The sequence below is a fragment of the Phyllostomus discolor genome, chromosome 2 (assembly GCF_004126475.2).
Source record: "Phyllostomus discolor isolate MPI-MPIP mPhyDis1 chromosome 2, mPhyDis1.pri.v3, whole genome shotgun sequence".
NCBI classification, from domain to species: domain Eukaryota; kingdom Metazoa; phylum Chordata; class Mammalia; order Chiroptera; family Phyllostomidae; genus Phyllostomus; species Phyllostomus discolor.
The window spans coordinates 208,573,454-208,587,022 of record NC_040904.2 but is presented as its reverse complement, the minus strand read 5'-3'; the positions used below and the strand labels follow the sequence as shown (position 1 = coordinate 208,587,022).

The 13,569-nt window shown below is 58.3% G+C and overlaps 1 protein-coding gene across 1 annotated transcript; it reads left to right on the top strand.

Annotated features, from left to right (window-relative positions):
• The first annotated feature begins 495 nt into the window (after nucleotides 1–495).
• LOC114513932 (myosin-9-like) lies at nucleotides 496–13,569 on the top strand. Its single transcript, XM_036017097.1, has 20 exons — nucleotides 496–573; nucleotides 922–1,083; nucleotides 1,432–1,560; nucleotides 2,212–2,397; nucleotides 2,633–2,737; nucleotides 3,024–3,176; nucleotides 4,246–4,473; nucleotides 6,590–6,959; nucleotides 7,834–8,072; nucleotides 8,194–8,406; nucleotides 8,714–8,949; nucleotides 9,194–9,214; nucleotides 9,819–9,880; nucleotides 9,925–10,073; nucleotides 10,929–11,017; nucleotides 11,092–11,215; nucleotides 11,452–11,660; nucleotides 12,236–12,344; nucleotides 12,440–12,609; nucleotides 13,515–13,569. Exons 1-20 carry the CDS (start codon nucleotides 496–498, stop codon nucleotides 13,567–13,569), a joined length of 3,087 nt encoding a protein of 1,028 aa, XP_035872990.1.

Sequence of the window (13,569 nt, the reverse complement as noted above, 5' to 3'; positions counted from 1 at the left end):
TGTTGGCTTTATTGATTAGTAAACACAAATGTTCCAGCCTCAAGAAATCTCTAAAACATCCCTTCCCGTCTTTTCTTCTGTGCTTGGTTTTATTGCTCATCTGGGTTCCTGACTTCTCAGATGTCTGTCTCCTTGTCTGGTCGTCTTCTTCTGACCCTACAGGACAGCAGGAGTGGCCTGGAGGGAGGAGAGGGACTTCTCTGGAAGAGCAGCGGGCAGAGCCCAGCACATACAGAGACACGTTGGGTTCAGTCCACTTGGCCCGTGTATCCATCCCAGAGGGCAGCAGCAGAGACTCGGCCCCTTGCTGCCCATCGTAGCAACAGGCCACAAGGTTGGCATGGGCAAGAGTATGAGTCCCGGGAGGGGCCGAGGGGGACAGTACAGGGGACTAATGGTTGAACAGACACTGAGGCAGAGGACTGGGGGGCCTCTTGTCACTGTGGTTGTGACTTGGATTTCCTTGGGTGGCAGGTCCATGAGGTGAAGGATTCTATGCAGGCCCTGGAGCAGCAGATGGAAGGGGTGAGGGCCCAGCTCCAGGAGCTGGAGGATGAGCTTCATGCCATCAAGGTAGCTAACCTGTGGCTAGAAGTGAAGCTTCTGGCCTTGAAGGTCAATTGAAACAGGTCTGACTGGGTCAGGATGATCAGGGCGACCAGGAGAATCAGCACCTGGTAGACAGGTGTATATGTCCCTTCGTCTCCCCCTGAAGAGATACCGCGCACGTTTCAGCAGGCTTCCTTTCTGTCCTTCTATGCTTGGACTGACCAGGGTGCCTTGAGCATTTCTTGCAGTCCTCTGTCCTCCAGAAGGGCGCAGACTCAGTGGCTCCAGCAGGGCCAAAGCCACCTGGGCTGAGAGCTGGAGGCGGATCTGTGAGGGGCTCTGGCCTCCTGAGCTGTTGGCGTCTCCTCCCAGGTGCAGGACCTAAGGGCAGAGCTGGAGGAGGAGAGGACCCAGCGCTCAATGGCCATGGCCACTGGGAAGAAGCTGGAGATGGACCAGAAGGACCTGGAGGCCCAGATCGACTCACCCAACAAGAACAACAACGAAGACACTGAAGAGGTTCAGAAGCTGCAGGTGAGGTCAGCCGGGAACAAACCGGAGCTGGTCACACACAGTGGCACTCTCTCAGCTTGGGTCCGTGACACTAGTGGGGTGTCCAGAGGATACTGGGAAGTGCTGCTCTTTCCAAGCTGGAAAGGTCTGGGTGCCCATAACCATCTCACAGAGGGAGACTCAGGCCCAGAGGCTGAGGGGGAAAAAGAGTTGGAGAGCAAACCTGCAGGACAACGTGTGCCTTTGAGTGTGTTCGAGAGCAGAGTGTCTATGCCCAACTATGCCATGTAGGTAGAGGGCAGAGTGTGGGGTTGGGGCAGGTGAGTGGCCACCGGCTTGATGGTGCCAAGGTCTCCTCCCTGTCCCCAGGCCCAGATGAAGGACTGCATGAGGAAACTGCCAGGGGTGCGAACCTACCTCGACCAGGTGCTGGCGCAGGCCAAGGGGAACCGGAAGAAGCTGAAGAGCATGGAGGCCGAGATCATTCAGCTGCAGGAGGTAGTCTGGGGTCAGGGGCACTCAGGGTCGCTGCCCACTGGCCAGCAGGGGCAGCTCAGGGCCTCCCCTGGGCCAGCCTTGGGCAGGGCTGGTAACAAGCCAGGGCACCTCCAGGGAAGAGTGGGGGTGGCTCTCTGTGACAGAAGTCCCCTGAGGGCTTCACTGAGTAGCAGGGCTCCCTGGGGTGAAGGAGACTGTGTGTCACCACCACCACCTCCTGCTGTGCACTGGGGCCTGGACAGGTGGGCGTCTCTCCCAGGTGCTTGTGGCCTGGGAGGCCCCTTTGCCTGGCACACGTGAGGCACGCATGGTAGCAGTGCCCAGATTCTGGGCGGTCTTCCTCAGTGTGGAGTCAGGGCTCCTGATGTCCCTGTCACTTCGTCCAACACCTGGGCACGTTCTCATCCACAGAGAGGAGGACGCAGGCTGGGTGTCATCTTCCAGATGAGTGAGGACAGACCAGGTGTGGGACTTCTGAGACAAGGACACTTGCTAGCACGCTACTTCCTAAACTTGCCCAACATCCCTGTTACCGCTCAGGCAGCCGTGTCTGGATGCGAACACCGTGGTCCTTCCTGGGACACTGGCAAGAGCAGCTTTGTGGCAGGACCCAGATGCCCCTCTTCACAGCTCTGCTTCCTCCCCCGCCAGGTGAAAGTCAACCTTCAGAAGGCCAAGCAGACCCTGGAGCAAGAGAAAGGGGAGCTGGCCAAGGAGGTGAAAGTCCTGCTGCAGGAAAAACGGGACTCAGAGCACAGGCGGCAGAAAGCAGAGGCCCAGATGCAGGAGCTGCAGGTGAAGCTCAAGGAGGGAGAGCCAGTGCGCACACAGCTGCAGGTGAGGCCTCTGCTGGGACCCGGGGCTGGGCGGTGGTGCCTTCAGGGGCTCCTGGGCGTGGAGCTCCTCCAGCTCTCTAGGACTCCTGCCCTGTGTCATGCTTCACAGTGGCCACTCAGCAAGGCTGCTGGGTTTGGCCTGGGACTCAGGTCCACCTTAGCCTAGAGGCACCCAGGTGGGGCCAGAGGGGTCATGCTCCAGACCTTGGGCCTTTGTCTGTCCCGTCCCTGAGCAGGTGGAGCTGGACAGAGTGACGGGCCTTCTGAGGCAGTCTGACAGCAAGTGCAGCCAGCTCACCAAGGACGTCTCCACTGTGGAGTCCCAGCTGCAGGACATGCAGGTGAGGGTGGGCAGCAGCGCTCTACAGCTGGACCTTCCCCGGGAGGACGCGGTGCCAACATGGTGGCCCCTGCCAGGCCTCTGGCTGTCCCGTCCCAGGGCTCCTCTGGTTCTGAGTCCTCCTGTACATCCATGGGGTCTCTGGGTCCCCCCAGATCCCCACTGGGTCTTCACCATCTAAGTCCTGACTGGAGGTACCAGCCGCTCCCTCCCGCCGAGGTTGTGGGGACAGTGAGGCTCTGGTGCTGCACCTCCTGAGACCTGCTTGCCTCTTGTCCTCGGTTTAGTTGCTGCTGCAGCAGCAGGACTGGCAGAAGCAGGGCCTGAGCACCAGGCTGCAGCAGGTGGAAGAGGAGAACAGGTCCCTGAATAAGCAGCTGGAGCAGGAGGAGGAGGCCAAGCACAACCTCGAGAAGCAGGTTGCCACCCTGCTTGCCCAGGTTTGGTGCTAGATCCCCCTCAAGACCCACAGGGTGCAGGGTGGCTCAGGGACACTGGTCAGATTCTGCAGGATGGGTCCACCCTGGTCCGCCTGAGCGGGGCGCCCTTCGTCTCCAGGAGTTCCCTTTCCTTTCCAGCCCAGGCCTTTTGGCCCTGGGTCCCCCGGTAGAATTCTGGGATCCATGACCTTTGGGGGACCAGACTGAACACCCTTGCCTTCACCAGTCTCCAGCTGACACCTAGCATTTCCTCCCTGATGAATGTAGACCACAAGCCATGGCAGTCCCAGTGCCTGTTGTCCTGTTCACTGGGAAACAGAGGTCACCATATCCCAGACACAGCAGGGCTTTGGGGTGTCACTGTGCTCCCCGCACTTCAGGAGGCTGCTCTCCGTGGTGCTCATGGAGAGGCACGTGGGTCACTCATCAGTTCAGTGGAACCTCTGACAGCTGCCTTTGTCCGAGTTGACTTTCCTCATTATCCTGCATATTTTCTGTCAAATCGGGGTGAGGAGGAGGAGTCCCAGCCTGCTCTGCGCTGCCACAGGGTCCAGGGCCTAAAGTGGACCAAGAGCCCCCACTGTAGACCCTGTCCTGGGAGGTAGTGCCTAGGCCAGATGTGCCCTACGCACTGGATGGCGCCACGGTCTGCTCCATGGTGTGGGTAGGAGCAGCTAGGACATGCTGTGGGTGGCAGTTTTCTGTCCTTGTGCAAAGAGGAGAGGTTGCGGGGCAGGTGCCTGGGGTTCTCGTGCCCACAACAGACATATTCCCCAGAGGGCACCAGCCCTGCTGCCTTTGGCCAGTGAACTGCAGGATGTTCCTCTCTGGCCTTGGTGTTTGTAAGGGAGCAGCTGGGAGCAGGGCACCGAGGAGAGACCCGCCAGAGCTTCCCTGCCCTTCCCACAAAGTTTGTCCCTCTTGCCTGGTGGAAGGGCATCCTCCGCACCTGGTTTGGCTCTGGTGTCTGTTCCTGAGGAGCATCCCGGCTCCCAGCTCCCTCAGGCACAGATGTGTTCCCTGAGCAGGTGCCATCCTGGGTGTGTGCTCATTGCTTGCTCCTGGCCAGGTGAATGACTTGAAGAAGGAGATGGAGCAGGGTGTGAGGTGCCTCGAGATTGCCAAGGAGGGCAAGGGCACACTGGAGAAGGACCTGCAGGGGCTGAGGCAGCGCTACAAGGAGAAGGTGGCCGCCTACGACAGGCTGGAGAAGGACAGGACGCGGCTGCAGCAGGAGCTGCACCACCAGCGGCAGAGACTGTCTGATCTGGAGAAGAAGCAAGTAAAGTTTGACCAGGTGTGCAGTCATGGGCACACTGCTCCTCATTTCCTCTCTTCCTCACAGAGCATGGCCTGAGGCCAAGGCCATGGACAGGACTCGGGCCCTGGGAACCCATCACCACCAGCAGGTCCTCAGAGGTCTGGCTGGGCTCCCTGCCTGCTGAAGGGCCTGCTCAGGTAGAGCCTGGAACTGGGCGTCTGCACACCGCAGGGTTAGGAATGAGTTTTCTGCTCTCTGCTTTTTATATTTGTCACATTTCTTAAGTGATCTGATTTTTAATACTTTGAATTTTGGTTCATGTGTGAATACTTCATCCTCAGTCTAGAGCAGGGGAGTGCAACTCATCTTCCCTGGGGGCCACGTCAGCCTTGCAGTTGCCTTCAAAGGGCTGAATATCATTTCAGTTCCTTAGAAGTTAAGGAGTAGTTACAGTTACATAGTCCTGAAATCATTTGAGCCCTTTTAAGGCAATGGCAAGTCTGATGACGCCCCTAGAGAGAATGAGTTTGATACCCTGCTCTCAAGGATCTTAGGCAGCTCAGATGTGCCGACACGGGGCTGGGATAGCAAAATAGAACAAGTCGGGGCTGGGGTCCTGCCTTGGCCACCCTGTGTTCATCATTTTAGAAGGAGGTGTCTTAGGGTGGGCCCCGGTGCCTCCTTCCCAGTCGTCTCAGGCTGTTGTTGTGCCACCACGGCAGTCATGTGCTTGCTGTGCAGACCCGGCCTGTAAGGGCTACAGCATTTCCTTCCGGGGCCTTTAAAGGAGAGCTCCGGGCATTGGGAGGGGGAAGGTTGGCATACAAGGCTGAATGAGGAGTGGCCAGCTCAGAGAGAGGACCAGGGGCATTTAATCTTGCATCCTTAGAAATGGCCTCACTCAGGCTTCAGGCTCCTAAGCTGCCAGAGTCATAGGCTTCTAAGTCGTGAGTATCATACACTTCAAGGTAAACGCCATCCATTCATTCAGGAGAATTTCCAAAGCTTTTCCACATTGGGTCCGTGCAATGTTTCCTCTGAGTTCTTGTGGGAGGGGTGCTCTGTGACATAAAGGACCCTCATTAAGTGATAACCAGGACAGACTTTAAAGCTAGGTGTCAGAGCCGCCTGGTGCTTGCTCTTCCTGGTCCCCACCCCTCAGGGCCAGCACCATGCTCTTCATTCCTCAAGGAGTTGGGTCTGGGTGGTCTGCAGTTTCAGAGCCCCTTGTAAGACTTCATTGTCTTGGCCTCATGGCGCCCATATCTGTCCCAGCTCCTTGCCGAGGAGAAGACCATCTAGCATTTGCTTCCTGATGAATGTAGACCATGAGCAGTCCCAGTGCTTGTTGTCCTGCTCACTAGGAAGCAGCAGTCACCACATCAAGACATGGCAGGGCTTCGGGGGTGTCACTGAGCTCTCTGCACTTCAGGGGGCTGCTGTCCTTGGTGCTCACGGAGAGGGACGAGGGTCACTGACCAGTTCAGTAGAACCTCTGACAGCCGCCTTTGTCCGCATTCACCTTCCTGATCGACCCGTGTATTTTGTGTGTCACATCGGGATGATGAGGAGGGGTCCCAGTCTGCTCTACACTGTATAGGGCCCATGGCCTAAAGTGGACCAAGAGCCCCCATTCTAGATCCTGTCCTGGGACTTGAGTGCGCCAGGCCAGATGTGCCCTATTCACAGGACGGGCCCACGGTCTACTCCAAGGTCTGGGTAGGATTAGCTAGCACGTGCTGTGGGTGGCAGTTTTCTGTGCATGTGGAAAGGGGTGCAGCTGTAGGGCAGGTGCCCACGGCCCTCACACCCCCTGTTGTCACACTTCCCAGTGCGCACTGGCCTTGCTGTCGGAGCACTGTGAGTGCAGGATGCTCCTGCGTGGGCGTTGGTCCTTCTAAACCAGCAGCCTGGAGCAGGTCTCAGCAGAGAGGCCCTCCAGAGCTGACCTGCCCTCGGCTCCATGGAGTGAGAAAGCGCCCTCAGCACAATGTTCGTGTGTCTGCCCTGCTGGAGGTGGGAGCCCCACACCTGGGCTGGCTCCCTGGTCTGTGTTCCTGAGGAGCAGCCCAGCTTCCAGCTGCCTCAGGCACAGGTTGTTCCCTGAGCAGGTGCCATGCTGGGTGTGTTCTCATTCCTTGCTCCTGGCCAGGTGACTGCCATGAAGAAGAAGATGGAGGATGGCATGGGGTGTCTCGAGACTGTGGAGGAAGCCAAGAGGAAGCTCCAGAAGGACCTGGAGGGGCTGAGGCAGTGCTATGAGGAGAAGGTGACCGCCTACGACAACCTGGAGAAGACCAAGATGCGGCTGCAGCGGGAGCTGGACGACAAGGTCATGGACCTGGAAAACCAGCACCAGAGCATCTCCAAGCTGGAGAAAAAGCAGAAGAGGTTTGACCAGGTGTGTGCTACCTGCAAGATCCCCCTCATTTCTTCTCTTCCTCTAGCTCCATGGCCTGAGGCCAAGGCCACTGAGCAGGAGCGGGCCCTGGGATCCCATCACCTCCTGCAGGTGCTGGGAGGTCTGGCTGAGTTTCCTGCTGGTTGAGGGGTCTGGCAGGAACGTGCTCCAAACAGGCCGTCTTCACACCACAGGTTCAAGACCGAGTGTTCTGCCTTCTATTTCTTATATTATTCAAACTTTTTATAATGATGCAATTTTAAGTACTTTGAATTTTGGATCACGTGTCAATACCTCCTCCTCATTCTAGAAGATCGGAGGCGGCTTACAGTCACGCCGACACAGGGCTGGGACAGCAAAATGGAATAAGTCAGGGCTCAGGGCCCAGGCTCCTACCACCTGGTGTTCGTCGTAGTGGATGGAGGTGTCTGGGGCTCAGCCCTGCTGCCTCCTCTCCTGTCGTCTCTGGCCATTGTCGTGTGGTCAGGGCAGAGTCACGTCGTTACTACACAGTCTCGACCCCTAAATTCTAAAGCATTTAGTTCCTGATCCTTTTAAGAAATAGTTTGTGCAAAGGGCATGGGAAGGTTGGAATACAAGATCAAACTAAGGGTAGCCCACGCAGAGTGTGGACAAGGGATTTAAACTCACGTACTTGGAGGTGGCCACACTTAGGCTTCAGGCTTTTAAGAAGCCAGAGTCACAGGCTTCAAGGTAATTGCCATCCATTCATTCAGAAGAACTTCCAAAGCCTTTCCGCACTGGGTACAAGCGAAGTTTCCTGTGGGTTCTCGTGGCAGGGGTGCTGTGCGACATAAAGTACTCTCATTAAGTGGTAACAAGGACAGACTTTAAAGCTAGGTGTCAGAGCCACCTGGTTCTTGCTCTTCCTGGTCCCCACCCCTCAGAGCCAGCACCCTGTTCTTCCTTCCTCAAGGAGTTCGGTCTGGATGGTCTACAGGTTCGGGGCTTTTTCTAGGAGTTTGTAGCCTGAGCTTCATGGTTCCCATATGTGTCCCAGCTCCTGGCCAAGGAGAAGACCGTCTCAGCCAAGTATGCGGAGGAGCGGGACCGGGCTAAGGCAGAAGCCCGTGAGAGGGAGACCAAGGCGCTGTCACTGGCCCGGGCCCTGGAGGAGGCCGTGGAGCAGAAGGCAGAGCTGGAACAGCTCAACAAGCAGTTCCGCATGGAGATGGAGGACCTCAGGAGCTCCAAGGATGACGTGGGCAAGAGTGTGAGTCCCAGGAGGGGCCAAGGGGGTAGTGCAGAGGTCGCCCAGGTGAGCAGATGCTGAGGCAGGGATCTCAGGGGCCTCTTGTCCCTCTGCTCATGACTCTGGTTCCTTCGGGTGGCAGGTCCATGAGCTGGAGAAGTCGAAGCGGGCCCTGGAGCAGCAAGTCAAAGAGATGAAGACCCAGCTCGAGGAACTGGAAGACCAGCTTCAGGCCACCGAGGATGCCAAGCTTCAGCTGGAAGTGAACCTGCAGGCCATGAGAGCCCAGTTCGAGAGAGACCTGCAGGGCCGGGATGAGCAGAGTGAGGAGCAGAAGAAGCAGCTGGTGAGACAGGTGTGTATGTCCCTCCCACTCCCCCTGGACAGGGACATGCCCCCCAGCCTGCCCCCCATGTTCTGGGCAGGCTTCCTTTCTGTCCTACCACCTGGATTGTCCAGGGCTCCTGGACCATTTCTTCCAGTCGTCTGTCCTCAGGAAGAGGCGGGGGAGTCAGTGGCTGTATCAGGGTCTTCTGCTCAGTCCTCCAATTGGCCACTGGAGGCTGCATGGATCCCAGAACTGGGCAGAAGCCACCTGGGCTCAGAGCTGCAGATGGGGGTGTGTGTGGGTTCGACCTCTGGAGCTGCTGGTGTCTCCCCAGGTGCGGGAGATGGAGGCAGAGCTGGAGGATGAGAGGAAGCAGCGCTCTATGGCCGTGGCAGCTCGGAAGAAGCTGGAGATGGACCTGAAGGACCTGGAGGCCCAGATCGACTCTGCCAACAAGAACCGGGATGAAGCCATCAAACAGCTACGGAAGCTGCAGGTGAGGTCAGGCCAGCCCAAACCTGAGCTGGCCGGACTCGGTGGACTGGGGCTCAGTGTGGGGCTGGGACACTAGTGGGATGTCCAGTGAATGCTGGGAAGTGCTGCTGTCTCCCAGCCAGGGAAGGCCTTGGTGCCTTTAGCCCGTCTCACAGATGGAGACTCAGGCCCAGAGGCTAAAGGGCAGGACGGCCTGCGCCTTGAGTGTGTAAGAGAGAGAAGTGTGTACACCCTGCTCTGTAGTGGGGTCAGGGGAGGGGGGTCACTTAGTGGCACCTGTTCAGAAGAAACCTCCTGTGGCCCGGGTGACACCCTGCAGCATAATGGGCGATGATGGAAGGTTGGGGCTGAAGGTTCAGAGGAGCAGCCGGAGCAGGGACACACTGGAACAATCTCATCTGACCCCCAGCTAAGAAACAGCAAATTTAAAAGAGTTCTGAGATGCCGGTCACACCCAGCCCCCTGGCAGCAACCAGAACACATTTAAATGTCCATGGCTGGTGAGGGCACAGGGCACAGATGCCTGCAGGCTGCTGACATTCTCTTCTTGGCACCTGGGTAATGCTACAAAGAGTTGTAACCTTTGACATGGAGAGCGTCAATCTGGATTTTCTGCTCAAGAAGAAAAAAAAGCTGTTTCACAAAATCTTTGGAATGAAAGCAGCAGCATGAGACAGAAAAAGGAAGGAGTCGCGCCCTCCCTGTGGTCGGGAGGACCTGGCAGGGGAGCAGGCACGGGCTGGGGAAGCTGCAGCAGCGCGGGGTTCCCGTGCACAGGGCCTGCAGGGAGTGGGAGCCACGCAACTGGGGCCAATAAGTGCGCCAAGACTCCCACACCCAGAGTGAGCTGTTGGATGCTAATGGCCACAAAGTGCACAAATGGTGGGGGGCAAAGGGATGTTTTGCTTTGGCTACTACTTCACTCTTTTTAATGGTCGTTATAGGGTGAAAAGTAGCCAGAACATGCTGCTCCATGTTGTGCCCGGAGGGGGTGGGAGGACAGATGGTGGGGCAGGGCTGGATGGTAGCCACTGGGGTGAGGGTGTCAAGCATCTTCTCCCTGCCCCCCGGCCCAGAGAAAGGACTACATGCGTGAGCTGGACGACACGCGTGCATCCCGCGAGGCGATCCTGGCGCAGGCCAAGGAGAATGAGAAGAAGCTGAAGAGCATGGAGGCCGAGATGATTCAGCTGCAGGAGGTGGTCCGGGGCCAAAGTGTGGCAGACCTTGGGTTGCTGCCCTCTGGTGGGAGGGGCAGCTCAGGGCCTCCCCTGGGCCAGTGTTGAGTGGGGATGGAAACACAGTAGTGGAGGTCCAGGGGGGAGTGGGGGTGGCTCTGTGTGACAGAAGTCCCTGCAGGGCTCCACTAAGTAGCAGGCCTCCCTGGAGGGGAAGGAGACTGTGTGATCACCACCTCCTGCTGTGAAATGGGGCCTGGAGAGGAGGGGTCCCTCCCAGACTCCTGTGCCCTGAGTGCCCCCTTGCCTGTCACACATGAGGCACATATGGAAGCATTCTGCTTCTCGCTGGTCCCCACATCCAGGCATGACCCTTTCTGCCCTTGCCATATTGGCTGTGCTCTCCTTTGGTCACATTAGGGTCATTGTCCATGGGGGCTCGTCCTGGGGGTGAGGCCCCTTTCCTTCCCTTGGTTGTTAGGGTCCTCAGTGCCAGGTCCTAGCACACGTCTCTTTCTGGTCACTCCCAGTGCCTGGTCTGCCCCGGGTGGAGAGGGTCCAGCATGCCCCATTCGGCCAGGACAGTTTCTTACTTATCTCAACATCCCTGGCCCCAGGCCTGGTTCCTAGCACTCAGATGAGTGGGCTTTGTAAACATGTTGGGCCCCAGCTCTGACCTCAGAGGGAAGAGTCAGCCCTGTGAGCCAGGGGGGCTCCTTTGAAAGGACTTCATTCATGGAGGAGGCAGGCCCAGGAAGGCATGGAGGAGAGGGCCAGGGCTTGGGGAGGATGGCAGTGCAGAGGGCCCGGCGTGGAAGAGGTGGCCTTTCAGGGTGTGGGCTGCCCAGCAGGTCACACTCTGGGTTCTCATGGCAGGAACTGGCAGCTGCTGAGCGTGCCAAGCGTCAGGCCCAGCAGGAACGGGACGAGCTGGCTGATGAGATTGCCAACAGCAGTGGCAAAGGGTGAGCAGAGGCGGGTGTTGTGGGGGAAAGGTCCTCTGGGATGGGCCTCTGCTCACTCCTCTGGCCTCCCCCAGGGCCCTGGCATTGGAGGAGAAGAGGCGCCTGGAGGCCCGAATCACCCAGCTAGAGGAGGAGCTGGACGAGGAGCAGGGTAACATGGAGCTGGTGATCGACAGGCTGAAGAAGGCCAACCTGCAGGTGGGCAGGGCAGGGGGCCTCCCGGGCACTCCCTCTGCACCCAGCTCAGGGCCACAGATTTTGAACATCATCTGGGCAAAGTCAGCAGCTTCTGGATTGCTTAGGGGAGGAGGTCCTAGCTGCTGGTAGATTTTGGGGACCCAGTATTATCAGGAGCTCTGCAGGACCCAGCTGTCCCCTCTGTCCCCAGCAGGATCCCCATCTTTCCTCAAGGTCATTGGCCCTTCTTCCCACAGAATGACCAGATGAACACTGACCTGAACCTGGAGCGCAGCCACGCTCAGAAGAACGAGAACGCCAGGCAGCAGCTGGAGCGCCAGAACAAGGAGCTCAAGGTCAAGCTGCAGGAGATGGAGGGCACTGTCAAGTCCAAGTACAAGGCCTCCATCACTGCCCTGGAGGCCAAGATTGCACAACTGGAAAAGCAGCTGGACAATGAGACCAAGTAGGTGTCCCTGTCCTGTGGCCTGGAGCAGTGTCCAAGCCCATCTGCAGTCCTGTCCCTGAGTCCAGTGAGGAAGCAGCTCTCTGTCCCCGAGTCCCATGGGCTGTTTCCCCTTCCTTACGGGGCCCTCCACTGTTTCGCTGGGTCCTTTGGAGTTTGAGTGGCTGCCCATGGCCAAGCGGTGGGTTTTGGAGACCCTCTCTGAGAGAGAGGTAGGGGGCTCCCAGCCACCCTGGGGATAACTGTGCTGAGCAAGATAGAGACTTGTTTGTAGGTAACACAGGCCACACAGGAGCCCAGTCTCACTGTCCCTTTTTCCTAACTGCACATATGCTGTGAGGTGTCACTTCCCTTCCCGGAGCCCCAGCTTCCCCATCTGAGAAATGGGGCTGATTACCCTTGTCATGGGAGAAGCAAGCTGACAGTGGGTGTTCAATCAAGAGGGGCCGCCTGGGCATCAAGGCCTCCCATGAGGGCAAATCCCAGTGAGGCCCTGGGATGGGTGTTCCAGCTTGTGGTTTGTGGGCAGTCCCTCTGAAGGACAGTGCCCCTCTGAGCCACTCTGTACCTGGCAGGGAGCGCCAGGCAGCGTGCAAGCAGGTGCTTCAGGCTGAGATGAGGCTGAAGGACACGCTGGTGGAGGTGCAGGATGAGCGCAGGAACTCGCAGCAGTTCAAGGACCAGGTGTGCTTGTGGGCAGAGCAGTGGGGCCCTGGCTGGTGGGGCTGGGTGGGCCCCACTCTGCAGGAGCCCCTAACCTGAGCCACTGCTCTCCACAGGCTGACAAGGCATCCACTCAAGTGAAGCAGCTCAGGCTGCAGCTGGACAAGGCTGAGGAGGAGGCCGAGAGGGCCAACGCTTCACGCAGGAAGCTGCAGCGTGAGCTGGAGGACACCATGGAGACCGCAGACGCCATGAACCGTGAGATCAGCTCCCTGAACATGCTCAGGTGAGCCTGCCTCCACCCTGCACGTCTTTCTCTCTCCAAACGCTCATTTGTTGTGCATGGCATGGTGCAGTCTGTGAAGCCCCTGTGAAGGAGGTTCCCTTTCTCAGCTGTGCATCAGGGAGCACAGTGCTGGAGGGGAGAAAGTGGGTTCAGGGCTCGCTGCCCCTCGGGGATCTTCTTGCCTCCTGGGCTGTGGCCCAGCCTGTGGCATAAACCGTGAACCCTGGGTCTTTCAGCCCATCCTGCTGGGAAGTCTGCTGGTGGGGCTGCTCCCACCCTGCTGTGCAGAGGCAGCCCAGGCCCATCCGTGGTGCCGGGAGAGCGCTCGCTGGCAGAGGCTGCTGTCACTTCACTGGGCCTGGGGACAGAGAGGGGCCTCCTCCTTTCTCCAGGGCGTGTTGACGTCCAGGAGGCGGGAAATGGCTGAGGCAGGGTCTTCCCCCTCACCCTCATTTCTGCCTCCTCCTCACCACAGTCCTCTGTCAAAGCCGAGTCAGCACGAGCAGACGTTCTCGTCAGTGGTTAATGTTCATGTTCCCCAGGTGATGGCAGATCGCGCCGGTGTGCGCACACTGTGTCCGCAGCTCTCGGTTCCCCGTCTCATACTTAGTTGCACAAAGGGTGGCGTTTTGCGGGAGGCGACTCCATCTATTCTTCTGCCTTCCCCCCTTTTCGTCTGTCCTGACTTCCTGGAGGTGTTTGCTAGTGTCGTGGGTTGAAGGGAACGCTTTACCAGCCTGCTCTGGTAGCTGCCCTGTCCTGCCTGGAGGCAGTGGCCCAGAGGCCCTGTGTGGTTTGTCCCATGGGGTGCTGGGCACCAGTTTCCCTGTAGGGGTCGCTGTGGAATGTGTGAGCTGTGCTTGGGCCACCCTGGCCAGCCCTCTGACCTCTGCCTCTGCCCCCAGGCGTGGGGACCTGCCATTGGCTGGTGAAACCTCAGATGAGGAGGTGGACGGTTAA

What these genes read in the sequence shown, in the direction of transcription:
- LOC114513932 (XM_036017097.1), top strand. Translation starts at nt 496, where the DNA reads ATGCAGGCCCTGGAGCAGCAGATGGAAGGGGTGAGGGCCCAGCTCCAG. An exon ending in AGTGTGGGGCTGGGACACTA is followed by an intron (nt 8,950 to 9,193) that starts GTGGGATGTCCA and finishes GACACCCTGCAG; the next exon opens with CATAATGGGCGATGATGGAA. An exon ending in CGCAGCAGTTCAAGGACCAG is followed by an intron (nt 12,345 to 12,439) that starts GTGTGCTTGTGG and finishes TGCTCTCCACAG; the next exon opens with GCTGACAAGGCATCCACTCA.